We start from the raw sequence: 26340 nt of genomic DNA on the forward strand, positions 1-26340 counted from the left end.
TAGCCGGCGCTTAATTTGTGCGTGAGAAACTTGCATCATGACAATAAAAAACGCACTCGTTTCACACGCTGTAGTTCCATAACAGAGCAGCCGGTACGTCCAAGCTCGGAATCGTCCATTGATGCAGTAACATTAAGTAATCGCGCATTTAAAACGTAGCGAAGCTGTGTAGTGGCAATTTAAACACAAAGACTTCATACTGAAACAGAAAAGCTTCTCCATGCACACTAGTAATGGCCACCACTACCACAAGCTTGCCCGCCCAGCAAGCCCATCATTTACTTGCCCCGTTAAGGAGCTTGGCGGCGGCCTCCCGTTCCGTCCGGTGTCGTGTTCGTCCAAGCGTTTCATCAGGCTTGGCGACGAGAAGCGATCCTGCCACGGCGTTGAGCGTTAGACCACCCACGATGAGCAGCGTGCCACGAAGTGCGTAGTGCTCGTGCATGTGAACCAGTAGTGACGGAAAGATGAACGACACTAGAGTGCCACCCACGTAGCTCATGCCACTGCCGGTGGCGCGGTACCTGCAAACAGGGTGCCGATATGGGTCTCCAAAAATGACGACAAAGATTTTTTGGCAGCTAAGCTCTCTTCGAGCAAACTCAAGCTTTTTCATGCAGTTTAGTAGGGCAACAACTACGCGCTCTTTTTTTTTATTTTCTAATCATGTTTGTCTTTATCTTTGCATAAATTATTGCAGCACACTGTGGCTTCCTCAAAGGATGGGCGACATTAAAAAGGCATGGAGTACTTCTTTCTCGTGAGCTTAATAGACCTTCCCAGAAATCGCACCGCCACAGCTGCCCCTATGGACCGGCACTGGGAATTCATGGGAAAACGGAGCGCCGGGCAAGCAGAATCCTGCTTTCACATACTTTCGTCACGTGCCGTGAGTTGTCTTTGTTGATGGAATATGCTGCTATTGTGAAACAACAGCTACTTCTTACCTCTTCAAATTTTGTGTTTTGGTTGATGTTATACGCTGCCATTGTAAAACGATGGCTACTTCTTAGCTCTTGAAATTTTGTGCACGATATACTTAGATTATGTTGTTCGTCACGAATAGCCGGAACCATCACGGGACATGCCGAAGAAGAAGAAAGGCGGTGGACAAACCAGCTGTATTTATAGGCGAGTTAGCAACACGCGAAAGACATCAGACGTTTAGGTTCATTGCTTTCCGATGTAGAGTGTTCTTAAAAAAGAATGAATCAGTAGAATTATTCACCGAGGCAACGCAGGGCAGTTTACATTGTGGCAGCCGACAAAACACCACAGTATACGCGGAGATCATTAAAACCGGACAGTACAGAAACAGTACACCGATCCCTGTCCTACCATCTTTCCTCCGCGATTGTACGCGAAAATGTGTCCGTCCATAAAAGCTGGTAAGTGCCCATCAACTATTCTCTAGAATCATCGGCGCGGGGGGGGGGGGGGGAGTGCAGGGGGCTTGGTCCTTCAGCAGGCTGCTTCATGGGTGGCTAAGCATGCCCTGACGCCGGCCGAAATATTCCTCAAGAGCCTAACGTAGGCTCTCTATCTTTGTCAATATACTGAATGATATGGGAGGGTGTAACGTCCCAAAACCACCATATGATTATGAGAGACGCCGTTGAGAAATTTCGACCACCTGGGGTTCTTGAACATGCTCCCAAATCTGAGCACACGGGCCAGCATCATTTGCGCCTCCATCGAAAATGCCTCTGCCACAGCCGGGGTTTGATCCCGCGACCTGCGGGTCAGCAGTCGACTACACTGCGAAAATTTTTACATCCCAAAAGGTGTAAAATGGTTGTACCTATTAAAAGCACTCATATGAACACCCCTTTTACACTTCATTTTTAAAGTTTGAGGTGTTCGTGAATAAAACATTCTCAAAATACCCCATTTACACCCTTCTATTTGGGGTGTTATAAACAAGGCTACAAATTACAAATGATTTATTATTATGTGGTGCTAAACATCCCAAAACCACCATATGATGATTAGAGACGCTGTAGTCGAGGGCTCTGGAAATTTCGACCACCCAAGGTTCTTTAACGTGTACCCAAATCTGAGCACATGGGCCTACAAGGCCACGAATGCAGGAGTTTTTCGGGCAGTTTTGCTTATACTGTCACTAAACATTAACGATCTTGATACCACCAAGGCTCCTATTACTAGCTGCTTGCGGGTCTAGTAATGAATCGAAGCAGGAACTAATGTGACCGAAGCACAGTTTTCATCGATCAAGCACGGAAACTACTATAAGACGGAAGATACAATAGGAGCGTCACTTGTCCAATAGAGTAAGGGCCAATTCTCCTGTATCCATTCCTTTCATCTGTGTCATTTGCGTGATTAGTCAACACTCACAAAGTGCACTGATTTGCCTAAACAAGGTAATGTTGTGCACATTGGTGTAGCCATGCTTGGAACACTCCCCTTCCTCTCAGCTCCCGTAAGATCGAAGCTTTTAAGGCTGGAGGTAAAACGTCCGCCACCTGCAAAAAAACTACAGAGTTGTTTAGCCATAACAACCACGTCAACAGGCCATCAGGTTCCTTAAAAATTAGCATTGACGTGATGTATTCTTAGCAGGCACGTTTTATTTATTTACTGTAGTGAATGTTCCTCTTCATGTGCCCTTAAAAGTGTGTCATGGGAATTAAGAAAAGGACGCCGGCCATAAACAAAAATACACAATAAGGACATTTCGGTGACATTCATTGACGCAGCCTTGCTCACAATGACGGGAGCCTTCTTGACTCAATTTCGAACAAAGCTGTCCTCGGGGGAGCCCAAAAGCATTCTCCAGTTTTCTTTCTATCTGTGTTTTTTGTGAATACCTTTTTTTACTTTATGTAACTTCCCCAGCAGACGTGCTTCGGTCAAAGCCTTGACTTTGTAGGTATGGAGAAAGCAACATTGATGAAATATTTTCAGCCACGTCCCCCATAAGATTGAAGCTTTTAAACGTGGAGGTAAAACATCCGCCACCTGCAAAAAAAACTACATAGTTGTTCAGCCATAACCACCACATCGACAGGCCACTAGGTCCCTTAAAAATGAACACCAACGTGATGTGTTTTTAGCAGGCGCGTTTGATTTATTTACTGTAGTGAATGTTCCTCTTCATGTGTTCTGAAAGTGTGTCACGGAAATTAGGAAGAGGACACCGACCATAAAAAATACACAAGAAAGACATTTCGGTGACATTGACGCAGCCTACCTCATAATGACGGGAGCCTTGTTGACTAAACTGCGAACAGAGCTCTCCTCAGGGGAGCCGAAACGCATTCTCCAGTTCTCTCTCTCTCTCTCTCTGTTTATTGTAGATCCCCTTCTTTCTTTTATGTAACTTCCCCAGCACACGTTCTTCGGTCAAAGCCTTGACTTTTTAGGGAGTGAGAAAGCAACATCGATGAAATATTTTCAGCCGGGGTCTTGTTCCAAGAACTGCAAGTTAAGTAGAAATGTATTGTCGCAACGTGAAGACAGAAGAAGTATTTAACAAGTTGAGAAAGTAGCAGCAGGTCAGTATTTTTATTTACTGCACGTCAGAGCGTTCCTCTTTTTTTTTTCTTGTTATTGCTTGCTGCATAAAAGCGTGCAGATGCGCGTATGCGCTGTCGTCTTCATCTTGCTAGCAGCACGCCCTTGCCAATATGTTCTCAACAAATAGTGGGACGGCCGATGCATGCATTGTTGCAATGTCTTAACCGAAATGAAAGTGCTGATAAAATATCGCCTGCGTGACCCTGAATGTGCAGTCTCTAAAGACCCATAGAGCTAAGCAAAAGCATCAGCTTAGCTTTTTTACCAGTATTTACTACATTACTTTGGTGAAGGTGCTCTAAATATTGCTCCTGAATATTACAAATGCGCGTTCTGACTAGTAGCTCATGCTGGGCGCACTGCACCGTCACAATGTTCACTGCGGTTCAGATGCATTGTTGAAGAACGAGTATAACGCAACAGATCACTGCCGCAAAAAAAGAAAAAAGCTGCGCCCGCGCTCTCAATAGAGAGCCAGAGCTAGCGTTAAACTGCATCTAGCCGGTCTGAGAGCGCACCGGCGCCATGAAGTCTCGTCGCCTAGGCAACCGTGGCTGCCCGCGATTGCTTCGCGCGTGAGCGCAGAGTGCGAGATTGGGACCGGCATTGTCTTACATGTCACTACGTGCGCTGGCGAAAAACCCTCCCGTGTGTGTGCGTGTGGCTTCTCGATCGGTAGAGTTTATCAGTCGGTGTTTAGTTTGAAATGTGCCTGATCTCTGTGGTCAACCTGTGTGTTCTGTCAGTGCAGATTATTACGAAGGTGCTCCATCCTGAAGACTGGACCTGCGGAATCATATTGTGGAGTACTCGAAATGAAATAGTGAGTACTGCTCTCACGTTGTTCCGTTCAGCGCTTTGTTAATGGCGTGAGCACAAGAAGAACGCCTTCAAAGAATTTTGTGTTCAACTAGTTGAGTACAAATCAGCATTTGTTTACTTAGCGAGAATATTTGTCTGAACTGTTTCATGAGGATGATGGCGAAGTGTGATTGTGGGCAAGTTTTTTTTGTTTGTTAGTTTAGATTGTTTGCTGTACAAAGCAGAGTGAGCGTGCGCCGCTGAGGTTCAGCGAAAACATTGAACAGATTTTTGTGGTGCCCTTTGTGGGCAGCCATGTTTAACGGGGCCCGCTCGTGGTGCACATTAATTTTAGTTTTCTAATTAATACATGTCTGGGGACGGCGTCTGTTAGCCCTAAGCATCAACCATATCTAATACGCATATGATTAGGCTAGGCATCATTTAGCTACTACCAACAAGCCAGTACCAGCAAGCTTGTACCAACAGGCTGGTGCCATCAGACTAGTAATAACAGGCTGGTGCCATCAGGCCAGTACCACCAGGCTGGTGCCATCCAGCCAGTACCATCAGGCCCGTACTAGCAAGCCAGTACCAGCAGGCCGGTGCCAGTAGACCAACACCAACATGCCCAAATTACGTATTTCGTCAGACCAGCAGCCTACAGAAATTTCCAATAGGGTGGGGCTTGTTGGTAGTTCATTTGCTCTCTTTTTTTATTATTGCACAAAAAGACCGAGAACGAAAAATAAGGAGTGGTGTCCATGTCGTACTTTTTGGTCCTTTTTCGTTTTCTGGGCTAACACTACCGTGATAAATCGGGTTGATGCATCGGGTGACAACACAGCGTATTGCTTCACGTTAGGTGCGCCTCGCGAAGTTTGCCTGCTTGCTAAGACATTAAATTTTGTTAAATTCATCTTATTCGGTATTTTCGTTAAACCGCAACGTAGCGTGTCACTTCCGACAGCCGTGCCTGTGTAGCTGATTGAGCACTGAAGCTGGACTTTTGTTTGAACAGACCTTTCGTCTGTGTGTGTGGCCGAATTGCCTACTTGAACAGTGCAAATGCTTGTTTGAACATAACTGTAACGTTCGAGCACATTTTATTCCGCTTGTTTTCATCATGTGTAACTTTCATACTATTCTTGTTATTCGGAGTTATATTGCCCTCGCCTCGTTTTGGCGTTTAACTTCGCTAAGTACTGCAGATGTTAAATGTATTTTCGCTATATTTAGTGTGTTATTAGTTTTTTTGTTGCACCACAACACTTCAATGTTATAAATACTGCACGGTATCTAAGCATGTGTTGCTGCCAAAATGTAACACTGGGCAGCATATTTTTCTGGGAACACAACACGCACAGCCACTGAACAGCCTACCCTGCATCGGGAAGGAGTTATGCTTTCTCAGCCTGCCAGCATGATTTAAACAAATGGCCCTAATTTAGCAGGATGCAATGGTCATTGAGCGAAAGTAACTGGGTCATTTTATTTCAAATTTCCCAGTCAATTTCGTGGCTATGGCGATTGTGCTTGAAAAACCTTGTGCTGATTTAATGCAGTGAAAACAGTGAACTTCTTGAATATTTCGGAGAGAAGAAAATTTTGGTCAGGTGGTTGCCTTTGCAACCTTCCATAGTGTTGTCTGAGTGTTGTTTGTGAAAAAAATATTTTACGAGTACCGCTCCTTCTTTTTATACCAAGTTTGGTACGTGTAAAGGGGCTTATGTAAGGTGTTTGAAGCTCAGTAATATTATTACAATTTTTCGGCCACATACGTCTGCAAGAATTTAGCCAAAATGTGTTATGTTTGCATTTTCTCATTGCGATACTGCACTTTGTATGAATATCTGAGCTTTGACTACTTGCTGAAGAGAAAAAATATTTTGATGAAAAATTATTTTTAGATATTTTAGGCTGTTAACCTCTCCGAGAAAACATCACTCATTTCACAGAATCGTCAATTTTGTCTATATTGACACGCAATTTGCACCATGAGGTGGTTCAATAAAAACTCACCTTTTACCTAAATTAAAAGCAAATAAACAGCTCTTTGTATGTGACAAGTTTTGTCATTACAATTTCTATTTCAAGGAATAAAATAGTTTTTTAAGTTTCCCACCAACGACAATGAGGAACTTCGAGGCGTCGGCTGCCGTATGACCAATGGCGAATGGGGAACTGGGAACTTCAAAAATCATTTAGAGCCAAAGCTCTTGAGGCCGTGGGTCGTTCCTCCCTCTGTAGTCGTACTAGTATTATGTAGCCAGTTTATGAGTAGCACAATAGATAGCGTTAGTGGTTTTCACAGCATACACACGGACAAAATGTTGATTCGCGGGGCGAATCGTTCGTCCGTACGTTTGTGCTTTCGTGCGTTCGTCTGTACATCCGTCCGTCCAAGCTTCCGTGTGTCGTTCTGTCCATGAGTCTGTCCTTCTTTCTGTCCGTCCATACTTGCATCAGAGTGTCTGTCCACCCGTTTGTGCGTCCGGACGGACGGACGCTTTGCCCCACTCATCATCATTCACTCTGTGGATACGCTGGAATCTTTTTCACGAAACATAAATTGCTATGACAAAATTTGGCACATGAAAAGAACTGTTTATTTGCTCTCGATTTAGGTACAAAGGCTATTTTAATTGAACCACAACTTGGTGCAAGTTGTGTCTCATTATAGAAACAACAACTACTTTGTGAAATTTGCAATTTTGTTTGTAAAGTTTGACAGCCTGAGAGGTCTAAAATATTTTTCCTCCAAATATACCCTACGCACATTAGGTATTCACTCCTCAGATATTCATTTAGAGTGCAGTTGTGATATATAAAAATGCAGATAATAAAAAATGCAGATATAACACATTTCGGCTAAATTATTTGAGGCGTATGTGGTCGAAAAATGGTAATATTATTACTGAGCTTCATACACTTCACGCAAGCTCTTCACTTAACTTGTGCGCCAAATTTGGCACGGAAGAAGAAGAGGTACCTATGAAATAATTTTTTTTCACAAACACATGGACTATATTCCAGGAAGTTCAGGAGGCAGCCACGTGACCAAAAAATTATTTGCGAAATATTCTAGCAGCTACCTTTTTCAATACAGTAAATCAGCGCGGTTTTTTGGAATACATTTGAAATCCCCGCAGAGGCGTTCGCTTACGCAGGCGTTTGTTGTGTAGCGACACCATGGACCCGAGCTAACAGGGGGGTTTCGACTCCCTCCCACGCCTAGCCATGCGTGGCTGAGCCATGTTCGGGGGAAAGGGGATCCTGGGGGTTGGGCTGAGGCTGGGTGCTTGGACCTTTAAGGCCCCCCAGCAGAGAAAACACATCCCTTTGGCCCCGGCTTCACGTAGATGGCACCCCTGGGCTGACCCACCCAGGGCAAATCGGCAGTCGCCTTTTCCTGTCTCTCTCCCCCTACATCTTCGTCTTCCTTCCCACTTTTTGTCTGTCCTGTCTACTCCTCTCTTCTATTTGCTTCCTTATTCTCAGGCGGCAAGGGTTAACCTTGTGTGGCTAACCACCCTGAGTTAAGCCATATTCGGTTACACTTGTGGCATACAGCTGGCGTGGGCAATCTTGAATGTGAAACCTTGTCCATTCCCCTCGTTGGAATCCATGGAGGGCGGCTGCTACTGCGGCTGAAGCACACACAAACTAGATGGACTCTCCAGTCTTTTCACCTGATCGCCACCCTCAAAAGAGGACGCGCACAGATGTAACATCAAGATTTTTCCCTAACAACCAATGCACATTCTCATGATTTCATGTGATTCACAGCGAGCATGCAGAAAGAACAGCGAGACATGTCTTCCCCTTTAATGTTTCCAGAATCCTAACCGACACCCTAGAGTAAGGGTGTAAAATCAAGAAACTAGCCAATGGTTACCTTCGTTTGGAACTACTGTACAAGCATCAATATGAAAACCTTTGAAAAATTACTGCCTTCGAAGACATTCTAGTGTCTATTATACCTCATCACCGATCACTAAACACTGTCCGAGGAGTCATTTCTGATGATGACCTCAAATATGTAAGTGAAGAAGAACTCCAGGATGTACTGAAGGACCAAACGTCACAAATGTGTATAGAATAAAAATCAAACGAGAAAAAAAGGAAATACAAACAAAGAACTTCGTTCTCACTTTCGCATCGAGCATACTACCAGAAACTGTGGAGTTTGGTACAGCAAACTCAAACTAAGCCCAAACATACCAAAGCAGCGATGCTGCTACAAATTCCAACAATACGGCCACGGCTCGCAGAGCTGCAGAGGCCAAAACACATGTGCTGAGTGTGCCTCTCACGAACAAACTTCCGAAAATTATGAAGTCGAACCACACCACAGTGTGAACTGCGAGGGTAGTCATCCTGCGTACTCGCGTGCTTGCTCAATATCGAAACAAAAAAAGCATTGTTACTCTCAAAGTTAAAGAAAGCATCAGCTTCAGAGAAGCGCGGAAGCGTCTTTAATTGATGGAAAGCAGAAGCTACAACGTTCTGCTGCAACAGAGCGTGGCAACACAGCGGCCTTCAGTGCCTGCCCAGGTCGCACCTAGTGACGTCAGGGCAGGGTACCCAGCGCCCAAAGTAGACGCAGCTTCCGCTGGACCACTACCTCAAACTCAGGCTCTGTGAACCCTAGGGTCAGCGAGCCTCAAAGCCTCTCTCCATGCGGCGAGGCTAAACGAGAAAAACTCCCTGCAATCAGGACGGACGTCCATCATGTCAGGCGATGCGATGGACACAAGTCAGGGTAGTCCTGGACCGTCGACGTTAGAACGACGGCGGGACTCCTTAGATCGGAAAAAAGACAAGCCCAGAATCACTAGGCCTGATAAAAAAAACTTATGTTTTACACTACCCGTAACATACAACATGACTTTCATACACTAGAACTGCAGGGGACTACTACATACCCTAAACGACATAAAGGACGTACTAGCCACTTTCTCACCAGTAGCCTTGTATTTACAATAAACTAATCTAGGTCCTAAACATAGAAACATCTTGAAAAACTACAGTGTATTCCGACACGACCGAGAGCAGGCAAGTAGGCTTTCAGGTAGTGTTGCTTATAGTCAAAAGCGAAGAACCAGCGCGAGAACACAAACCTACAACCAGAATAGAAGCCGTGGCGGCCACTATACACATTTAAATTGATTACATTGTGCAGCGCATACTTAGAGCCAGATCTTAAAATATCCACTTCCGATTTAGAACACCTTAGAGAACAGCTACTAGAGCCATTTTGGTGGTTGAAAATTTTATTGCACACTCCGTTTTTCGGGGTAGTGAAAAAACTGACACTAGAGGCCAAATAATTGAAATTTTTTTGTGCAATACCATATGCCTACTTATTACAGAAAAAGCAACCTATTGCTCTCCTAGCTCAAGAAATAAGAGCTGCATAGACTTATCATTTTGTTCACCCTCTGTTTTTATGGATTTTAGGTGGGATGTACTAAACAACCTATATGAAAGCGACCATCTGCCAATACTGATCAGCCAAACAACAACACCTCAAATCAACAACAAAAACCACGACGTTGGAAGCTACATTTAGCTGACTAGGCCCTATTCAAGGAAAAGGCTTGCCTGGAAAAACTAGAGAAAGAAGGCCTCAACATAGATGAACAAAACGAATGTATTACAAACTGCATCGTAACAGCTGCCCGACTATCTATCCCTCGCACATCTGGACTCGAAAGAAAATCGCAAAACATGGTATACATACGAGTGCAGAGAAGCTAAATAAAGCAAAAAAAGCTTAGGAGACCATTCGAAGGTAGCCAACACCGGGAAACTTTGTAAGTTTTTAAAAAGCTAGAACCAAGGCCAGATACATCCATCGCAACGCTGAAAAAGCATCGTGGCAAAAGTACATCTCTTCCATAAACAGCACCACCACATCAAAGGGTACACAAGATAGACGGCAAGTTTTCTCCGTTCACTGTACTGTTGCTGACGCCTCCTGGCGTACAGACAAGTGTTAAAGAACAGGCGAATATTCTAGGTGAATTCTTCTGTACTGTTTCCAGCTCGTCACATTATACACAATCATTTCTGAAACACAAACACGCCGCCGAAAAACAAAGACTTTCAACAAGTGGAAACACAAACTAACCATACAACTGCCTAGTTACTTATCGAAAAATACGCAGAGTATTGACAGCAGGCAAGGAAACTGCACAGGGACCCGACGAGATACACTACGAAATGTTAGCCCATCTCTCCGAACGCGCCGTAGAAATACGTTTAACATGCTTCAACCAAGTTTGGATATCTGGAAAATTACCTGAAGCCTGAAAGAAGGCCATCATCATCCCTTTTTTGAAACCGGGAAAGCCACCAACCAGTGCTAGCAGCTACAGACCGATAGCTCTCACCAGCTGTATCGCAAAGTCCTTCGAAATGGTGGTTAATATCAGGCTGTCATTCGTCTTAGAATCACGCAAACTCCTCGAAATTCTTCAGTGCAGTTTTAAAAAATCATGCTGTACAACCGATCACCTAGTACGACTCGAACACACCGTTCATGAAGCCTTCGTACAAAATCGAAATTGTCTGGCCTTCTTTTTTGACTTAGAAAGGGCATACGACACTACCTGAAGGTTCAGAATCCTCCAGAACCTGGCTGAACTAGAAATCCGCGGAAGGATGTTGAACTGCCTCAAAGACTTCCTAACTAACCGTTCATTCTAGGTACGCCTAGGTTCAACACTATCGAAATTTTTCACTCAAGAAAATGGAGTACCACAAGGGTGCATTCTAAGCACAACACTATTTGTCTTAAAAATAAACTCGATCAGCAAAGTAATACCCAAGTCTATCATGTACTCCCTCTACGTCGACGACCTCGAAATAGCTAGCACTTCCTGCAACACATCGACATGTGAAAGACAAGTGCAGTTAGTGATTAACAAACTAACAACATGGGCAGACAGAAATGGTTTCCTCTTTTCTGCACAAAGAAACCGTGGCCATTCTCTTCTCTCTCAAACGAGGCACACAGACAGACCCTGCTTTACACCTAAATCAAACCGAATTACCAGTAAAAAAAGAACATAGGTTTTTGGGTATAGTATTTGATAAAAGGCTTACATTCCATTCACACACATAAGCGTTAAAGAAAAAAGCATCCCAGTCTCTGAACATAATGAAGGTTCTGTCACGCAAACGCTGGGGTTCAGATAGGGCAGGTCTACTACAAATTTACTGCTCTCTTGTACGATCCTGCCTAGATTATGGTAGTATAGTATATGGATTAGCGAGAAAATCTTATCTGAAACAGCTGGATCCGGTACACAATCAAAGTCTGCGTACACAATCAAGGTCTACACAATCACGGTCTGTGCATTTAGGACGTCACCTACAAAAAGTCTGTATGTAGAAGCAAATCAACCACCACTGGGAGACAGAATAATCATGCTCACATGCTATTACATTCTAAACATTCGATCCATGCCCAACCACCTATGTCACGCTATATTAACTCAATGCCCATCCAGAACACTATTTATTAACAAACCCCAAGCAATTAGGCCGCTCCTCCTCAGATTTGAAGAGATTTGCCAAGATTTAAATATAAAGAACACGTTGCCGATGATTGCTCAGAGACCCAATTCACTCCCTCCTTGGTACTGCCTCCGCAGTGTGCGACTTCACGCTGACACAATTTCAAAACAAAAAGGAAACCCTGCATGAGCATATACTACGAGAATTTCTAGCAATTCAGGCAAAATACGCGAGACACACAGCATTTTACACCGATGGTTCCAAATCGACACGATATGTTGGAAGTGCGGTAATACACAATCACTGGGAACATACAGTTCAGTTACCGCAAAGTGCATCCGTGTTTACCGCAGAATGCTACGCTGTATCAGTAGCGGTGACAAAAATCACAAATGAAAACATCGAGAAAAGTATAATATACACAGACTCATTAAGTGTACTAAGAGCCCTTCATCCGAGAAATGCGTGTGTACCAATGATAGGCGACGTCATACACAACATAATAACAGTTATAAAACAGGGACACAACATAAAGCTTTGCTGGGTACCGAGCCACGTCGGAATCTGTGGAAACGAGAAAGCAGATGAAAGTGCAGCAAAACCACGACGTAAAGAAATAAAGAACGTCAGCATTCCCTACAAAGATGTCGTAAAATCAGTACACCATACATTGAGAAATGCATGGCAGGCTAGATGGCACTCAGACACAGAAAACAAGCTCCACCTTTTGAAACACACTTTAGAAAAATGGAAGGCTTGCTCACACCAAGAGCTGTTCATAAAAGCAGTTTTATGTCGTTTACGCATTGGACACACACATCACCCACAGTTACTTACTAGCAAAAGAGGGCAAAGCTCCGTGTCCGAAATGTGGAGGTGAGCTATCAGTAAATCATATTTTATAGTCACGCACTAAACTAAAAGAATTACGGAAAAAAACATTTTGTCGTGTTTTACAATCAAAATATGCCTCGTCATCCTGCACTGCTTTTAAGTGAAGACGCGCTTGTTAATAACTCGGAAGTTTCTAGCTTCCTAAAAGAAACAAGTTTTTTAGACAAACTCTAAACTTATACACTGCATCGTCTGAATACCCAGTAACACCTCGTAGGGCTTCCCACTTTTTAGAAGACGAACGAAGTTTTTTTAGACCTGGTTGGTATCCTCAAGGCCCTTGCCTAGGCAAGGACTCGGCGAGGCATCCTAACATCTTAAAAGAAGTATACCATGCGTTTCGTGCATGATGGCCTAAGCTGCCTATGCACCACAAAAAGCAACCCAACCAAACCAAACATTTGAGATGGTCGCCAAAATGACTGGGACGTCTGACGTGGAATGACCTAATAGCCAATTCGTTCATTGTATAATAGTGTCAATGTGAGGCAGTTCAAGAACACTTGTATCATTCGCATTTTAACGCGTAACTATAGAGTACCTAATTTTACCTGTACTGAATACCTTTTCAATGTGCATACCATTATGTATGCTCAGTGGCATTGTTCTTTTGTGCAATACAAACAAAAGATGCATATGATAATGATGAGGGCAGATTTTATTGCCACAAGGGCAACTCAGGCCAAAGAGTGCCAAACACACGGTTTTTGGTCGATTTGATTATAGAAAGTCTACTGAGGGTCGCAAGAATAAAAAAGTGGAGCATAGGGTTTAGACTTAGGTGTAGTGACTATGTGTGATGGGTTTAAAACAGGCTATGCTTATGAATTTTACAGAGTCATGCAGTGTCGGCAACAGTCCTTGTCAGGACAAGGACTGCGTGCTGCATGACATTTTATAAAAAAGTCTCAGCGGTTCTCTCAAGATTGAGAGGGGGCTGAGATTAGTGAAAATATGTTATGGAATGTAGGAAGCCTACACTAGCTAAAAACTTTAGGACCACTTTGGGGGGAACAAGGGATCGTCTCCAAGAAAAAAATTGCGGGTGAGGCGGAATGTGGCATTTGTACAGCTTTGGGAAGTAACACAGTCTTTCTGGTTTGAGGTACAGACAGATAATTAGAACGTGAACGACAGACAGCACATCACCACATTTTGCACAATGTGATACTGAAGAGTTGTTTAAAAGGTGCGAGTGTGTTGCATGTGTATTAACGATCCCGAGTCTGCACAGTGTAACATCTTGGTGCCTGTTACAATTTACAGTCGCATATCTTCCTATTCTTGGCTGTACTAAGTGCAGTTTGTTTGCATTTGATGCGTTCCATTCTTCTCATATGCATTCGGCTTCTGATGAGTGGCCTCAGGTCCTCATACGGGATGCTGTCTACGTCAACTGATTGGCGGAGTGCAGCTGACTTCGCAAGTTTGTCCGCTATGTTGCAATGTCCAGCTATGTTGCAGTGTCCCAAAATTCAGCATAGCGGGATTTTGATCTTGGATTTGCGGACTGACATGATGCAGTTTATAAGTGTATTAGTAACTTGGTTTTTGAGTATCTTAGTGTAGGACAGCGCAGTCACTGCACTGAGAGAATCTGTGTATATGATTGAGGCTGGTTCTTTCTTCTTTAAAATGTGCCCTACATAAAGGTATGCCATAGCATTCTGCAGTAAATATGCTGGTATGTTCGTTCATTGTTGTATATTCAGAGAAAGCGGGACCATGTGCCGCACATGTGACTGTGGAGGACTTGGAGAAATCAGTATATTACTCAGCACACCTGTATTTGGCCTGCAGGTACTTGAAGTGTTTAGCGATTGCGACTGGGAGGCCATTTTTTTCCTAACTCTAGGAATGACAAGTCACAATCGATAGCCTGCATTTCCCACGACACCACAGTGTCTTTGAGAGAGGTTAGTTGAAGATTGGAGACTGGTATGTGCATATTTTCAAAGTGTGAGGCCACTCTGAGGGGATACGGTGGCCTAGCTGATGGTCGCCTCAAAAATAGGTGGGCGTTTGATGTATCCTGCAATAGCGCACGAGCAGGGTGGTCGACATGGGAAAGAACCTTGGTGGCATACGTGGCACTTGTGAACTGACGTCGTCGTTCTAGTGACCACCACTTTGTCTCAACATATAGGCTGGCTGTTGGGCTGGTTTGCAAAGCACCGCTGGCCAGCCGAAGCCCAAGGTGGTGCACTGGGTCAAGCATCTTTAGTACAGATCTTGACGCTGACTCGTAAACCACCGAGCCATAATCGATACGTGATAGCACTACACTGTTGAAAAGGTTCAATAGACAGTCACGGTCTGTGCCCTATGACTGATGCGAGAGAATCTTGAGCAGGTTTAAGGCTTTCAAGCATTTAAGTAGTAGCAGTTTGATATGTGTAACAAAGCTGAGCTTTTCATCAACCGCATCATCTAGAAATTTGTGACCTCTTTTAGTAGCTATGGTTTGTCCATTAATTGAGATGTTGGGGGACGGCCGTATGCCTCATAGTTCTGAAAAGAGTACGCAAACAGTCTTGTCACAGTTAAACTTAAAACTGTTTTTGTCTGCCCAACTTGAGAGCTTATTTACTGCCAACTGAATCTGACGCTCACAGATGGCTAGGTTGCACGATTTGAAGCTCATCTGAATGTCATCCACATATACAGAGTAGGAGATTGTTTTATGTAGGGTAGTGCCTATGGAGTTCATTTTTACGATGAACAGTGTGCAGCTAACAACACCGCCATGGGGGATGCCATTTTCTTGCGTAAACCACTTTCATAAGGCATTACCAACACGAACCACAAATGTACAGTCAGAAAGGTAGCTTTCAATAGTATTCAGCATATTTCCGGACAATCCAAAAGATCGCAGGCCACGGAGAATGCCATAACGCCATGTCGTGTCGTAAGCCTTTTCCAAGTCAAAAACTACATATAAGCAGTGCTGTTTATGAATGAAGGCATCCCTGACATAAGATTCAAATGCTACTAGTTGGTCAGTTGTCGACCGGCAAGACCTGAATCCAGCTTGGTGACGATCAAGGAGGCCATTGGACCAGCTCTGGGCTGTCCGGCTGGCTGAAGACGCCGCCAGGATTCAAGGCCTGGCCGCCGCCTGAGGAAGGGGGGTTACAGAGGGGCCCGTCTCCCGGCCTACGCCACCTTTGACCCCAGCAGGGACACTTGAATAACGTTTCTTCTCTCTCTCTCTCTCTCTCGAGGTCATACATAAGGCAGCGATTCACCATTTTTTCGAACACCTTGCCCAAAGAGCTGATCAGCGCAACAGGCCTGCAACTAGCAGCAAGTGTGGCTTCTTTACCTTGTTTAAGGATGGGTGTGGTAACTGCCTTTTTCCAGGTCATGGGTAGACGCTCAGAGAATCATACATTGTTGAAAAGAATGAGGATGACGTCAAGAGCTTCTTCGTGCAGGTCTATCAGCATGCCGTAAGTAATCCTGTCCGAGCCTGCTGCTGAGCAGCCGCACTTTGCCAGTGCTGCCTTTAGTTCACTTACAATAAAGGGGGCATTATACCCCCCTGCCGATCGCCTTTCATTACGAATAGGTTTACGTTCTTCGGCAAGTTTGTACCGCTTAAAGGAGTCTGTATAATGTGCGGAGCTGAAAATATACTAAAAGTGTTGTCCTAAGGCATCTGCCTGCTGTTACAGTGTATCACCAGCAATACTAACAAGGGGCACTAGATGAGTGCTGTGCCCTTGGAGTGCTCTTACTCTGTTATACACCTTATGTGTGTCAGTCTAAGAGTTCAGCGATGAGGGGAAGGATTGCCGGCTCTGTCGTTTAGACTCTCGTCTGACACGCCGCACGTTTGCTTTTGCGCGCTTAAAATTCACCAAGTTTTCGACTGTTGGATACCCTGTGGAATTTCGAACATGCTTTGTTTTGATTGTAACAAGCATTTTTGCACTCAGCGCTCCACCAAGGTCGTCTTTTGTTCCGTCTGTTGTTAGACGTATGTGGGATGGATTGCTCTGCGGCCTGTATAATGTGCAGTGTGACCAACGCTTCAGATTCATCAATACCTAGGTTTTCAATTGATGAGCATGATAGGTTTGAGAGTTTTCTGAATTTCGTCGAGTTCGCATTCTGTCCACTGAAACTGGTTACATTCGCAGTCATAGTACTTCCATTTCCTGTGTTTTTCAGACAGACAGGAAAATGATGACTTCCGTAGAGGTTATGAATTACAGCCCACTCAGTGCATGCCAAGAGTGAAGGAGATCCGATAGCAAGATCTATTGCTTTGTATGAGCTTTGCACTGCGTTAAAGTATGGTGGCTCTTTTTTATTAAATATACAGGAGCCGGAAGACAACAGAAAGTTTTCAATTAGGAAGACTCGATAATCCGTTCTGGTACATCCCCATGGAGGGTGGTGCGCGTTAAAATCTCCAACGAACAGAAATGTATGTGGAAGCTGGTCGATGAGTGTTTCAAATTCTTTAGTAGACAGTTGGTAGTCCAGAGGGATGTATAGTGAACACACAGTTGTTATTCGTCCAAAAATTAGAGCTTGTATTGCCACTGCTTCTAAGACAGTAACCAGGGTAATGCTTTGAGACAGAACTGCTTTCTGCACCACGATAGCGACACCGCCAGATAAACGGGCAGTGCCTTGTCTGTCCTTTTGGTAAACCACATATCTTTTAAAAGGGTAGTGTGTGTGGGTTTTAGGTGTGTTTCCTGTAAGCAAAGTATGTTTGGTTGGTGTTGTGCAATTATTTCATAGATGTCGTCTAAGTTCTTAGGTAGGCCTCGGCAATTGCAGTGCATAATACTTTCAGCAGCCATTTTTAAGATAGAGGAAAAGAGCGCTACTTATTCACACTTTGCTGCCTTTATGAGGCGGCTTCACTGGAGGTTGTCTCTTCCCTCCTAGGTGATCTATGGATCCTCGCCTCACTTGGGGGGGTTTCGTCAGCATCTTAGATGCTGAGGATCCTGGTGTCACTTCCATTGCCTCCGGTGGACCCTCGGAAGGTAATGGAGGTTTGTCAGAGGAGACAGGAATCTCATTTGTCTTTGCGGTCCCTGGGGTCTGATGAAGTTCGACCTCCGGGGCGTGAAAAATTGGTGCAGCCGGTGGCTGCTTGGTGAGAGGGGGGGGGGGCAGACATGTGCACGCATAAGCAAAGCTGTATAGCGTGCCCACCGTCACTAGACGCCGCCCGGCTCCCCGACAGGCTGCATCAGCATATGATCTTCTGGAAAAATGAAATACCTTCTTCCGGGCTGCCGAGAATGTGATATTTTCTGTAACCTAGTGTGAATTACAGCCTTTTCTTTCTTGAACGCTTCACATGTGCGCGAGTACGCGGCATGCGGCCCGTGACAATTAGGACATTCTGTTTGGTTTGAAGTGCAGTTCTCGGTTGGGTGCTCATGGTCACCACATTTCGCACATGTTAGTTTTCCACGGCAGGTGTTTGATCCATGTCCGTATTTCTGGCACTTGAAGCACCTTCTGGGGCTAGGTATATAAGGACGGACTTTACAATAAAGGAATGCCACTTTCCCAAATTCGGGCAGGATGGAGCGGTTAAAGGTTAATACTATATGCGGGGTTACCACTTCTTCACCTTTCCGTGTGGCTGATTCAACGTACGGCAATTACGCCCTACTCTCGAAAGCCCTCAACGAGTTCAGTTTCCATTTCTCGCATGAGATCGCGTTCTGAAATGACACCTTGGATAGTGGTAAGACTGTGGTGAAAGGGGGAGGGGGTGACAGACACGTTCATGTCTAAACTGCTTTTGTTTCAGGAGAGTGTTTGAGATGTCTTTTTTCGTCACTTCAACAAGATCACAGGATGACAGCTTTTTTGCATCATAATTTTGCCTATTAGGTTTTCAAGAGTTCTGGCTATCAGAAAGACCGACAATGCTGCAACAGACTCATTGTCTGTAAGAGAGTGCATGACCAAAAAGTGTGGAAAGTGGTCACAATCAGTTCGGGTGCGTTTGGAGCTTTCATCGATGTGGTTCCTTTTTAGAGACTGATCATTCAAAAAGGGAAAAGGTTTTGCCATGAGAAGCATTTGAAGTTCGGCGGCGATGGTAAACACCCACCACCGAGCCCAACAAGCAGACGCTACAAGGTAGAACACTTGAAGGCGCCAGTCTTACATCACTGCTATAACCAAATATAGTTACCCAAAGTTGGGCACCGACACAGTATCAACCCTCGCCGCCAGGAAAAAGTGGAAGTTGATGAAAGATAGAAGGTTACAGGACAGATAAAAAGTGAGAGGTAAAAACGAAGACGAGGTTAGAGAGAGAGAGGAAAAGGCGACTGCCGATTTGCCCTGGGTGAGTCAGCCCAGGGGTGCCATATACCTGAAGCCGGGGCCAAAGGGGTGTGTTGCCTCTGCCGGGGGGCCTTAAAAGTCCTATCACCCGGCGTCCGCTCAACCCCCAAAATTCCCTATTCCTCGGACACGGCTCAGCCAAGCACAGCTAGGCGTGAGAGAGGTCGAAACCCCCGTTAGCTCGAGTCCGTGGTGTCGCTACACACCAAACGCCTGCTTTCACAGCCGCCCCTGCGGGGTAAAATATGTATATGTTGTTGCGCGCCGTACTGCATTCCTTTTAATAAACTAATCAAATGAGTACCGTGGCAGATCTGCAGAAATACACGTGTAGCTCTGTCGATGCATAGTTAAGTACGGAACTTGACAGTCACTTAGGTTGGTCAATGCATGCAGCCAATGCAACATTATCAACTTGGAGGAGCACCTTTTTATTTGCCTGCGCGAGCCAGCTGAAAGGGTAAGGTAACGTTCATATCTACGGCACAAAAGGTATAATGATTCTACCACAGAGCGCATTTTATGGCGTTTATTGCTCCTGATACGTTGTCTTGCATTTCTCACTGCTGTGGAGCCCGATGCCACTGAATATGCCTGCTATGCACTCAATTTATACTTACTCATAAGAAAGCAGTTAGTTATGCAAAGTGCATACTGTATGTCGCACTCTTCGTGAAATTTCGGTTATTGTTCCTTGTATATTTATTTTAGGTTTCCGGGATGGAATTTCCTGTACAGAAAGCACAGCTTCGCCACACTTCTCTCGAAGGCACCAGTCATCTCAGCAGCTGAAGATGATTGTGCTAGCAGCAGTGACGAGTTGTGGTTTTGCAGTTAGAAGTATACCAACATTGACATTACATTATTACAAACCCACTTACACTACCTTGTCGAATGTTGTCATTTTATAATGTAAAATTTATGCTGCGAGATATAATAGGTTGTACATGTGACTCCAGAAACTCGCTTACTCTTTTTACGTGTTTTTTCTATTGTATAGGTGTCCTTCACTGCCATACCTTTCAGTAGTTTGCCCGACTATCAAAAATGTTTTTGAAAGTTGTGGGGATTTATTGTATTGAAAACCATAAATTTCTAGTGTAGAGAGAAAAAGCTTGGTCACGTGAGATATTTCAAAATTTTGCAGAATGTTGTAAGAGTCCTCTTTGTCAGACTTGAACTTTTTCTATAATAAAGGCAGATGTGAACTTACAGGCTTAATTGTTTTTTGCTTTGGCGTTATGTTTGGTTTAACCTTACGCTACAGGTTACTGCTTGCACTACTGTGGTGTGGTTCGTGTGTGTGTGCGTGTGTATGTGTGCGTAAGCGCCTGCAACGTCCTACTTTGTCGTTTTCGGCCAAGTCTTCCTGCACATATATACTCTGGTGTTATGCAGCTCATTCGAGACCACGGCACCTTATTTTATCAGCTGCATGCATGCACGTGTAAGTGCAGTGGGTGACACCAGTATCTTCCTTCTTCTCTGTCAGCCGCAGTGAAGGTTCATATATGCTTCTCCCTCAGAATAGTTGAGGCTTGGGCCAGTTGGTGATGTATATTTGATTGAATTAAGTGCTATGAATGGCTCTCCTGAACACACAAGACTAAGCGTCACCTCCAGTGTCTCTGCTTTTGTTGTCCTGGTAATTGCGCTTCATTTGATCAAGTATGCTTATTCATACAACTGCCATCGTTTCAAGGAGATTTTTAATGTTACACCCCACTCGAATGGGTGTAGCTTCATCCAACACCCATAGTTTAGGGGTGTTCCTAAACACCTTTTAAAATAGGGTGTAATGTTTTTTACACCCTACGTTTTATGCGTGTTTCTAAACACCTTATTGTTTAGAGTGTTCCTACACACCCTAAAGGGTGTTACCCAAAGAAAAAAATACACCCTTATGGGTGTGAAATTTTTGCAGTGTACCTTAGTCATAAGACCACCACGGCAGCGCGCCAATAGATTGTTGGCTGACCTGCCTTACAGTTTTTAACAGGGAACTTTTTACGCCTGCACCTTTTTCTCTCAAGCTTTTAACACTAAGATCATGCGGCGGAGACGAAGGCGGAGTTTGGCGCCATAGTCGCATCAAAAACAAAATCTCGGGATGACAAAAATTGCGGCATTCGCACGGCCCTTTAGCAAAATACGAAAAGTATGTGCTCGTACGCATCAATAAGACGAAAGCTAGAACTGCAGTAGATGTTTTGCATTCTCTTTTAAGCAAGTGCCAAACGTAGACGAAGAGCGCGCCGTGAGGACCTACCAACATCAGGAGCAGGCCATAGGAAGCACGGTTCAAATCTGGACCACGCAACGTATAAGTACGTCTTAGTGCTCCTGATGGCCAAGTAACGTCACTCATACTGGTGTCAGGGCAGTATGATGACGTGATCCAGTGGCATCATCACGAGATCATAATTATTTCATGCATTACTCGTGTTGACGCCAATGACATGGGGAGCCAACGGTCAGTTTTAACGTTTGAAAAAATCTAAGACTTTGGCAATAAAATGAAGCACAGGTATCATGCCTTTGTTTTGTAGAAATTCTCATCTATACAGTGAAAAATGTTTTAAACGGTACGCAACTTGCGTACAATAATGAAATCAAAAGTGGCAATAAAGGTGTCACATGCCAAATTATCTGGCGTGAAGACAGAACTAGTGCACTTAGGTTTTTCATTTAGTTTATTTCAGCATAGTTCTCCTTTAAATGACATGCAACAGTTTTTAAAAGCACTGAAGAGAGATTTGTTTGCAGACGACACATCAACTTGTCCTTTGCCTCGCTCGTCAGCCGCCTTTCCTACAAGTAGCAGGCCATGTCAGCACCTTGAAGTTATGAATGCGAAGACACAGCATGAGAAAGGTAAGCTTTAGTGTAGCATATATTCTACGGGTTACCCTTCTATGATAGCACAAGTTCATTGTGAAGAAGGGGTGTACGAAAATCACATGAAGTTTTTTTTCTTTTCTTTGCAAGACAAGTACCGAAGCATAGTGGCTAAAATCAGACACATCATTTTTCGTTTATAATATTCTGTGTAACACCAAAAATACGTCAACAGAAAATCAGGAGCCTATTTAGACTCACTCCAAAACTATAGTTTGCCATGGGGGATCACTTGGACTCAGACTAACCAAAATTTCTTCAGCTGTACTCACTCGCGCTCAGACTTGCTAAACCTTTTTCTCAACCGTCCTTAATCGGACTCAAACTCGAACATATCGCTCAACCGGATCCACACAAGACTAGGGAATTGACCCGAGTCTGAGCGAGTGGAATCATGAGTCAACGTAAAATTAGTTTTTTCATTTTGTAATGTAGATGGTCTTTACGTCAATGTCTTATATATAATTGCTCCTTTGTTATACGTCTTCTGATCTTGTATCTTTAAATCCGAGTTATCAGTGGTTTTACTCTATAAATACCTTTCTGATAAAATAAGCCAATAAAATTAGGTGTTCTTACACAATCAATTCCCGTAAAAGGGCTTGTTGGGAAGGTCACTGCACCCCCTATCACTCACGCTTCTGATCAATAAGTACTTAGGTGGCACATTGATTGATTGATATGTGGGGTTTAACGTCCCAAAACCACCATATGATTATGAGAGACGCCGTAGTGGAGGGCTCCGGAAATTTGACCACCTGGGGTTCTTTAACGTGCACCCAAATCTGAGCACATTGGCCTACAACATTTCCGCCTCCATCCGAAATGCAGCCGCCGCAGCCGGGATTTGAACCCGCGACCGGCGGGTCAGACTTAGGTGGCACATGAATGCTTTTGCGTTCAGTAGTGTGCGAATAAACTTGCATGTATATGCAAGCTGATTTGAGTATGAAATCAATGTCAAAAGTCGGAAAATAGGACCAAAAGTTAGCAGTAGAAGATGGAGCTCGCTCAGAGTGACTAAATCATATTCCATGATCATAATTGGGCTTACTTGGATTCGGACTCGCCAAGTTATTCCTCAGCCTGACCCATAAGGACTCAAGCCTCAGGTTCAACAAAATTTTCTTTCACGAATGTCTTTCTCGTTTATTTTACCCGTTTAGGATCCGATGGTCTGGCGCCATCATCCGCGTGTTCAACGGTGTTCACGTCTTCAAATGATACAGCTGAAGTCACCAACACGTGCAGTGCAACAAGGTTGCGGCTCCTGATTTGCTGTAGTTTTGTTGATCGTATTGAATGCACTATATTGCTTTTGGCTTCTCGTGAACATTGTTGCCAATTTTTAGTGAAAAACGAGTGGCTTCAACAAGAGTGTGCTATGCTGTCAATCTCTCATCTTAGAGTTCATGCGCTGTGAATAAATACATCGTGGATATGTGAGTTTCAAGTCAAGCCCTATGAGTGAATAAAAAGATCGTGTAAGTAGAGACCAAATCTCAGAGGCTGTGTTTTGGCACGCTGTATGCTTCGGAAACGACTGGAGTATCGTCTTCACCGTGCCTCATCGTTATACAAATTTCACCGCCCCTGAAAATTTTCTGAATTATCGCCAAGATTATCTTTTTTTCTTCTAAAGTGACTGCCGAAATTTCTCTGAAAAGGGGAAAATTCCCTGCAGAGAACAACAGTGCTCATCAGTGACGTCAACCTCCACCGTCTTCCACCTTGCAATATTTAATGACGGGAAGCTGCATAGAGCTACCTTCCAAGGCTCCGCAAAAGAGGAACACAACTGCGTATTATAGGAAAGTCCCAAGAACACCCTCGTGCGATGAGCTCCCGCAGCCAGCTACACCTTTATCTATTGTATTCCATGACTCCACGACCTAGAGTAACTGAGTATGTTTCCTAAAGGTAGCATATACACTTATTCTACCATGAATGAATGGATGTATGCGGCTGTGCCCTTTAGATCAAGCAGTGGCTCACGCCACCTAGCCATAAAATTAAGTACTATCACTGTTTGTTTAAGGATTGAATTTCACTCACGCCTCGATTGCAGCCACCAATCAGTTAGCCTCCTCCTGGTTATTTCTACCCGTTTAAGCCTATTAAAGGCAGTTGCGTGCACGGCACTCCCAAAGCATGACCTCAAATACGCTCGTCGTTGCTTGTTTACAGATTCCGATTATCATTTCTGCAAGCAGCACGACTTTGCCAAGTGTGGTTTACTCCGTCGAACATCTTTCAACAAGCGGACGCATTCATGCGGTTCCCCTGGAGCCAGCAGCCTACGTCATCGACGAGCCATGCTGTGACTACGTGGCCCAATCAAAGATGGATGTGCACGCCCCTCAACCATATATAAGGAACACCTCAGATCCACATGGACTCAGTTGCGGGCACGGCACTCACCAGAGCATGACCTCAAATACGCTCGTCTTAGCTTGTTTACAGGTGAGGCGGTGCTTTTCATGTTTTCGAAGCAATGAACTATTTCTTATAGTCGTGCCGTGCCCCGTGCCGTGGTCGTGCCGTGGTCTGTGTTGCTGAAGTTGGCTAGGAGCGGTGATATTGAGACAAACCCCGGTCCCGCTGTACTTGAAGAAAAAATTGAACAAATTTTACAAACATTGAAAGAACAGACAAAGACACTTGCTGATATAAAACGTGATCAACGTGCGCTTCAGAAGTAAGTAAAAGATAACGGCAGCGTCATAAAAAATTTGAAGAACGACTGTCTATGATTGAGTCGTCCCTTCCAAAATTGACCGAAACTAAAGAAGCGGTTTCTGTTTTAACTGATCATGTGGTTGTGCTTTCCCGGAGGGTCGACGATCTGCAAAATTGGCAACGAAGAAATAACTTGATCGTCTATGGTCTTCCTGAGAGAGCGAATGAATCAGCCGATGAACTGTTTGAAACTCTAAACCAAAGGCTTTTTTCTGTAATAGGTGTAAGTCCGTGTAGTGTAGAACGCATACATCGACTTGTAAAAAGGCGAGACCATTCCAGGCCTGTAATATTTCGCTTATACAACTCCAAAGAAAAGAGCGATATCTTGATGAAGTGTTCAAAATTGAAAGTAACAGGTGTTTTGGTGCGTGAAGACTTTTCAAAACGCGTACTTTATTGTCTCAAGCGTCTTTGGGAGAGTGCAAAAGAAGAAAAACGAAGCAGTGCGTGCGTGCTCCTTGTTCATGACAAACTGTACGTGAACAGGGATGCATATTTCTGGGACGAAAACACCGTTTCACGGAAGCCATGCTTAGTTGCTGATAATCTTCAAACCACATGAAATTCCAGGAACGTGGGCACTACTTCTGATGCAGTGACGGTTATTAATCTGAACGCGCGCAGCGTCTTGAATAAAACTTCAGCCGTTGAAAGTGTTTTGCTCGAGTATGAACTAGATGTACTCATTGTTACTCAGACTTGGTTGAATGAATGCATTGAAAACTGCGAGTTTCTTCCTCCAAACGATATAGCTTATCGTAGAGATCGCGGATCCAGGGGTGGTGGTGTTGCGATTATCTGTAAAAGATCAACTGAGTACACAAAACGCTCTTCGGCACCTGCAGGTGACATGAATTTATACGGCAGTTCGCTCACATTCATTGCAGTGTATCGTCCTCCCGATTCGTCGGAAGACTACATGCTGGCTTTCAATGACTTCTTACATAGCGAATTTCAGAATTAAAAAGAAAAACTGTAATGGCCGGTGATTTTAATCTTCCGCATATTAACTGGGTGGAGTATAAAGCGGGTCAGGTTGATGTATTACCATCCCGAGCTCTCCTAGATGGGGTGTTCTCGCTTGATATGGTTCAAGTTGTACAGAAGTGCACACGAGTACACGAAAAGGGTGGCTCTTTACTTGATCTTGTATTTTTGAGTCCATCACTGGCTGAACAAAAGTACACTTGTGAAGCGATGGACGGTATTTCAGATCACAGAATGGTGATTCTTCAGCTATTGGGCATGCGTCATGAAGTGCAAGCGAAAAAGTCTGTACTGGTGCCCAATTACTCTAGAGCGGATGATGTTTCTATTCTGGACTTTTTTGACATTGATTATGAAGATTTTAGGCGCATTGCTGTATGTGATAGTTCAACGGTTGATCATGTGTGGTAAAGGTTTAAAGAAACTGTACACACACTAATAAAACGTTACATACCTGACTAAAAAGAAAGATTCAAAGAATGAATCTATAGGTTTCGCGAAACATTATTCACGTGAAACGACAACTAAGTCGCATGCGGGCAAATTGAAAAAGTAGTAAACAAAATCTCAGATCGGCTGACGTCACGACGCTTTTTTTTTCGTTCAGAGCTGAGC

General features: G+C 44.1%; 1 protein-coding gene and 1 long non-coding RNA gene across 6 annotated transcripts in view; one reads left to right on the forward strand and one right to left on the reverse strand.

Annotated features, from left to right (window-relative positions):
• LOC119178689 (monocarboxylate transporter 12-like) overlaps positions 1 to 26340 on the reverse strand; it is a 329052-nt gene that overhangs the window by 20853 nt on the left and 281859 nt on the right. For 4 of the 5 annotated variants that reach the window (XM_075880600.1, XM_075880554.1, XM_075880635.1 and 1 more), the window contains one exon: positions 287 to 524. In XM_075880600.1, the coding sequence (XP_075736715.1) occupies positions 287 to 524 (238 nt within the window). Of the gene's footprint in view, positions 1 to 282; positions 525 to 26340 lie in introns of all 5 variants that reach the window. The other variant, XM_075880693.1, reaches the window with a different exon arrangement.
• On the forward strand, positions 4242 to 24754 carry LOC142776691 (uncharacterized). Its single transcript, XR_012887725.1, has 3 exons — positions 4242 to 4363; positions 21865 to 21972; positions 24184 to 24754. It is a non-coding gene; the product is annotated as an uncharacterized LOC142776691 (long non-coding RNA).

The sequence above is a fragment of the Rhipicephalus microplus genome, chromosome 1, assembly GCF_043290135.1.
Source record: "Rhipicephalus microplus isolate Deutch F79 chromosome 1, USDA_Rmic, whole genome shotgun sequence".
Classification (NCBI taxonomy): Eukaryota; Metazoa; Arthropoda; class Arachnida; order Ixodida; family Ixodidae; genus Rhipicephalus; species Rhipicephalus microplus.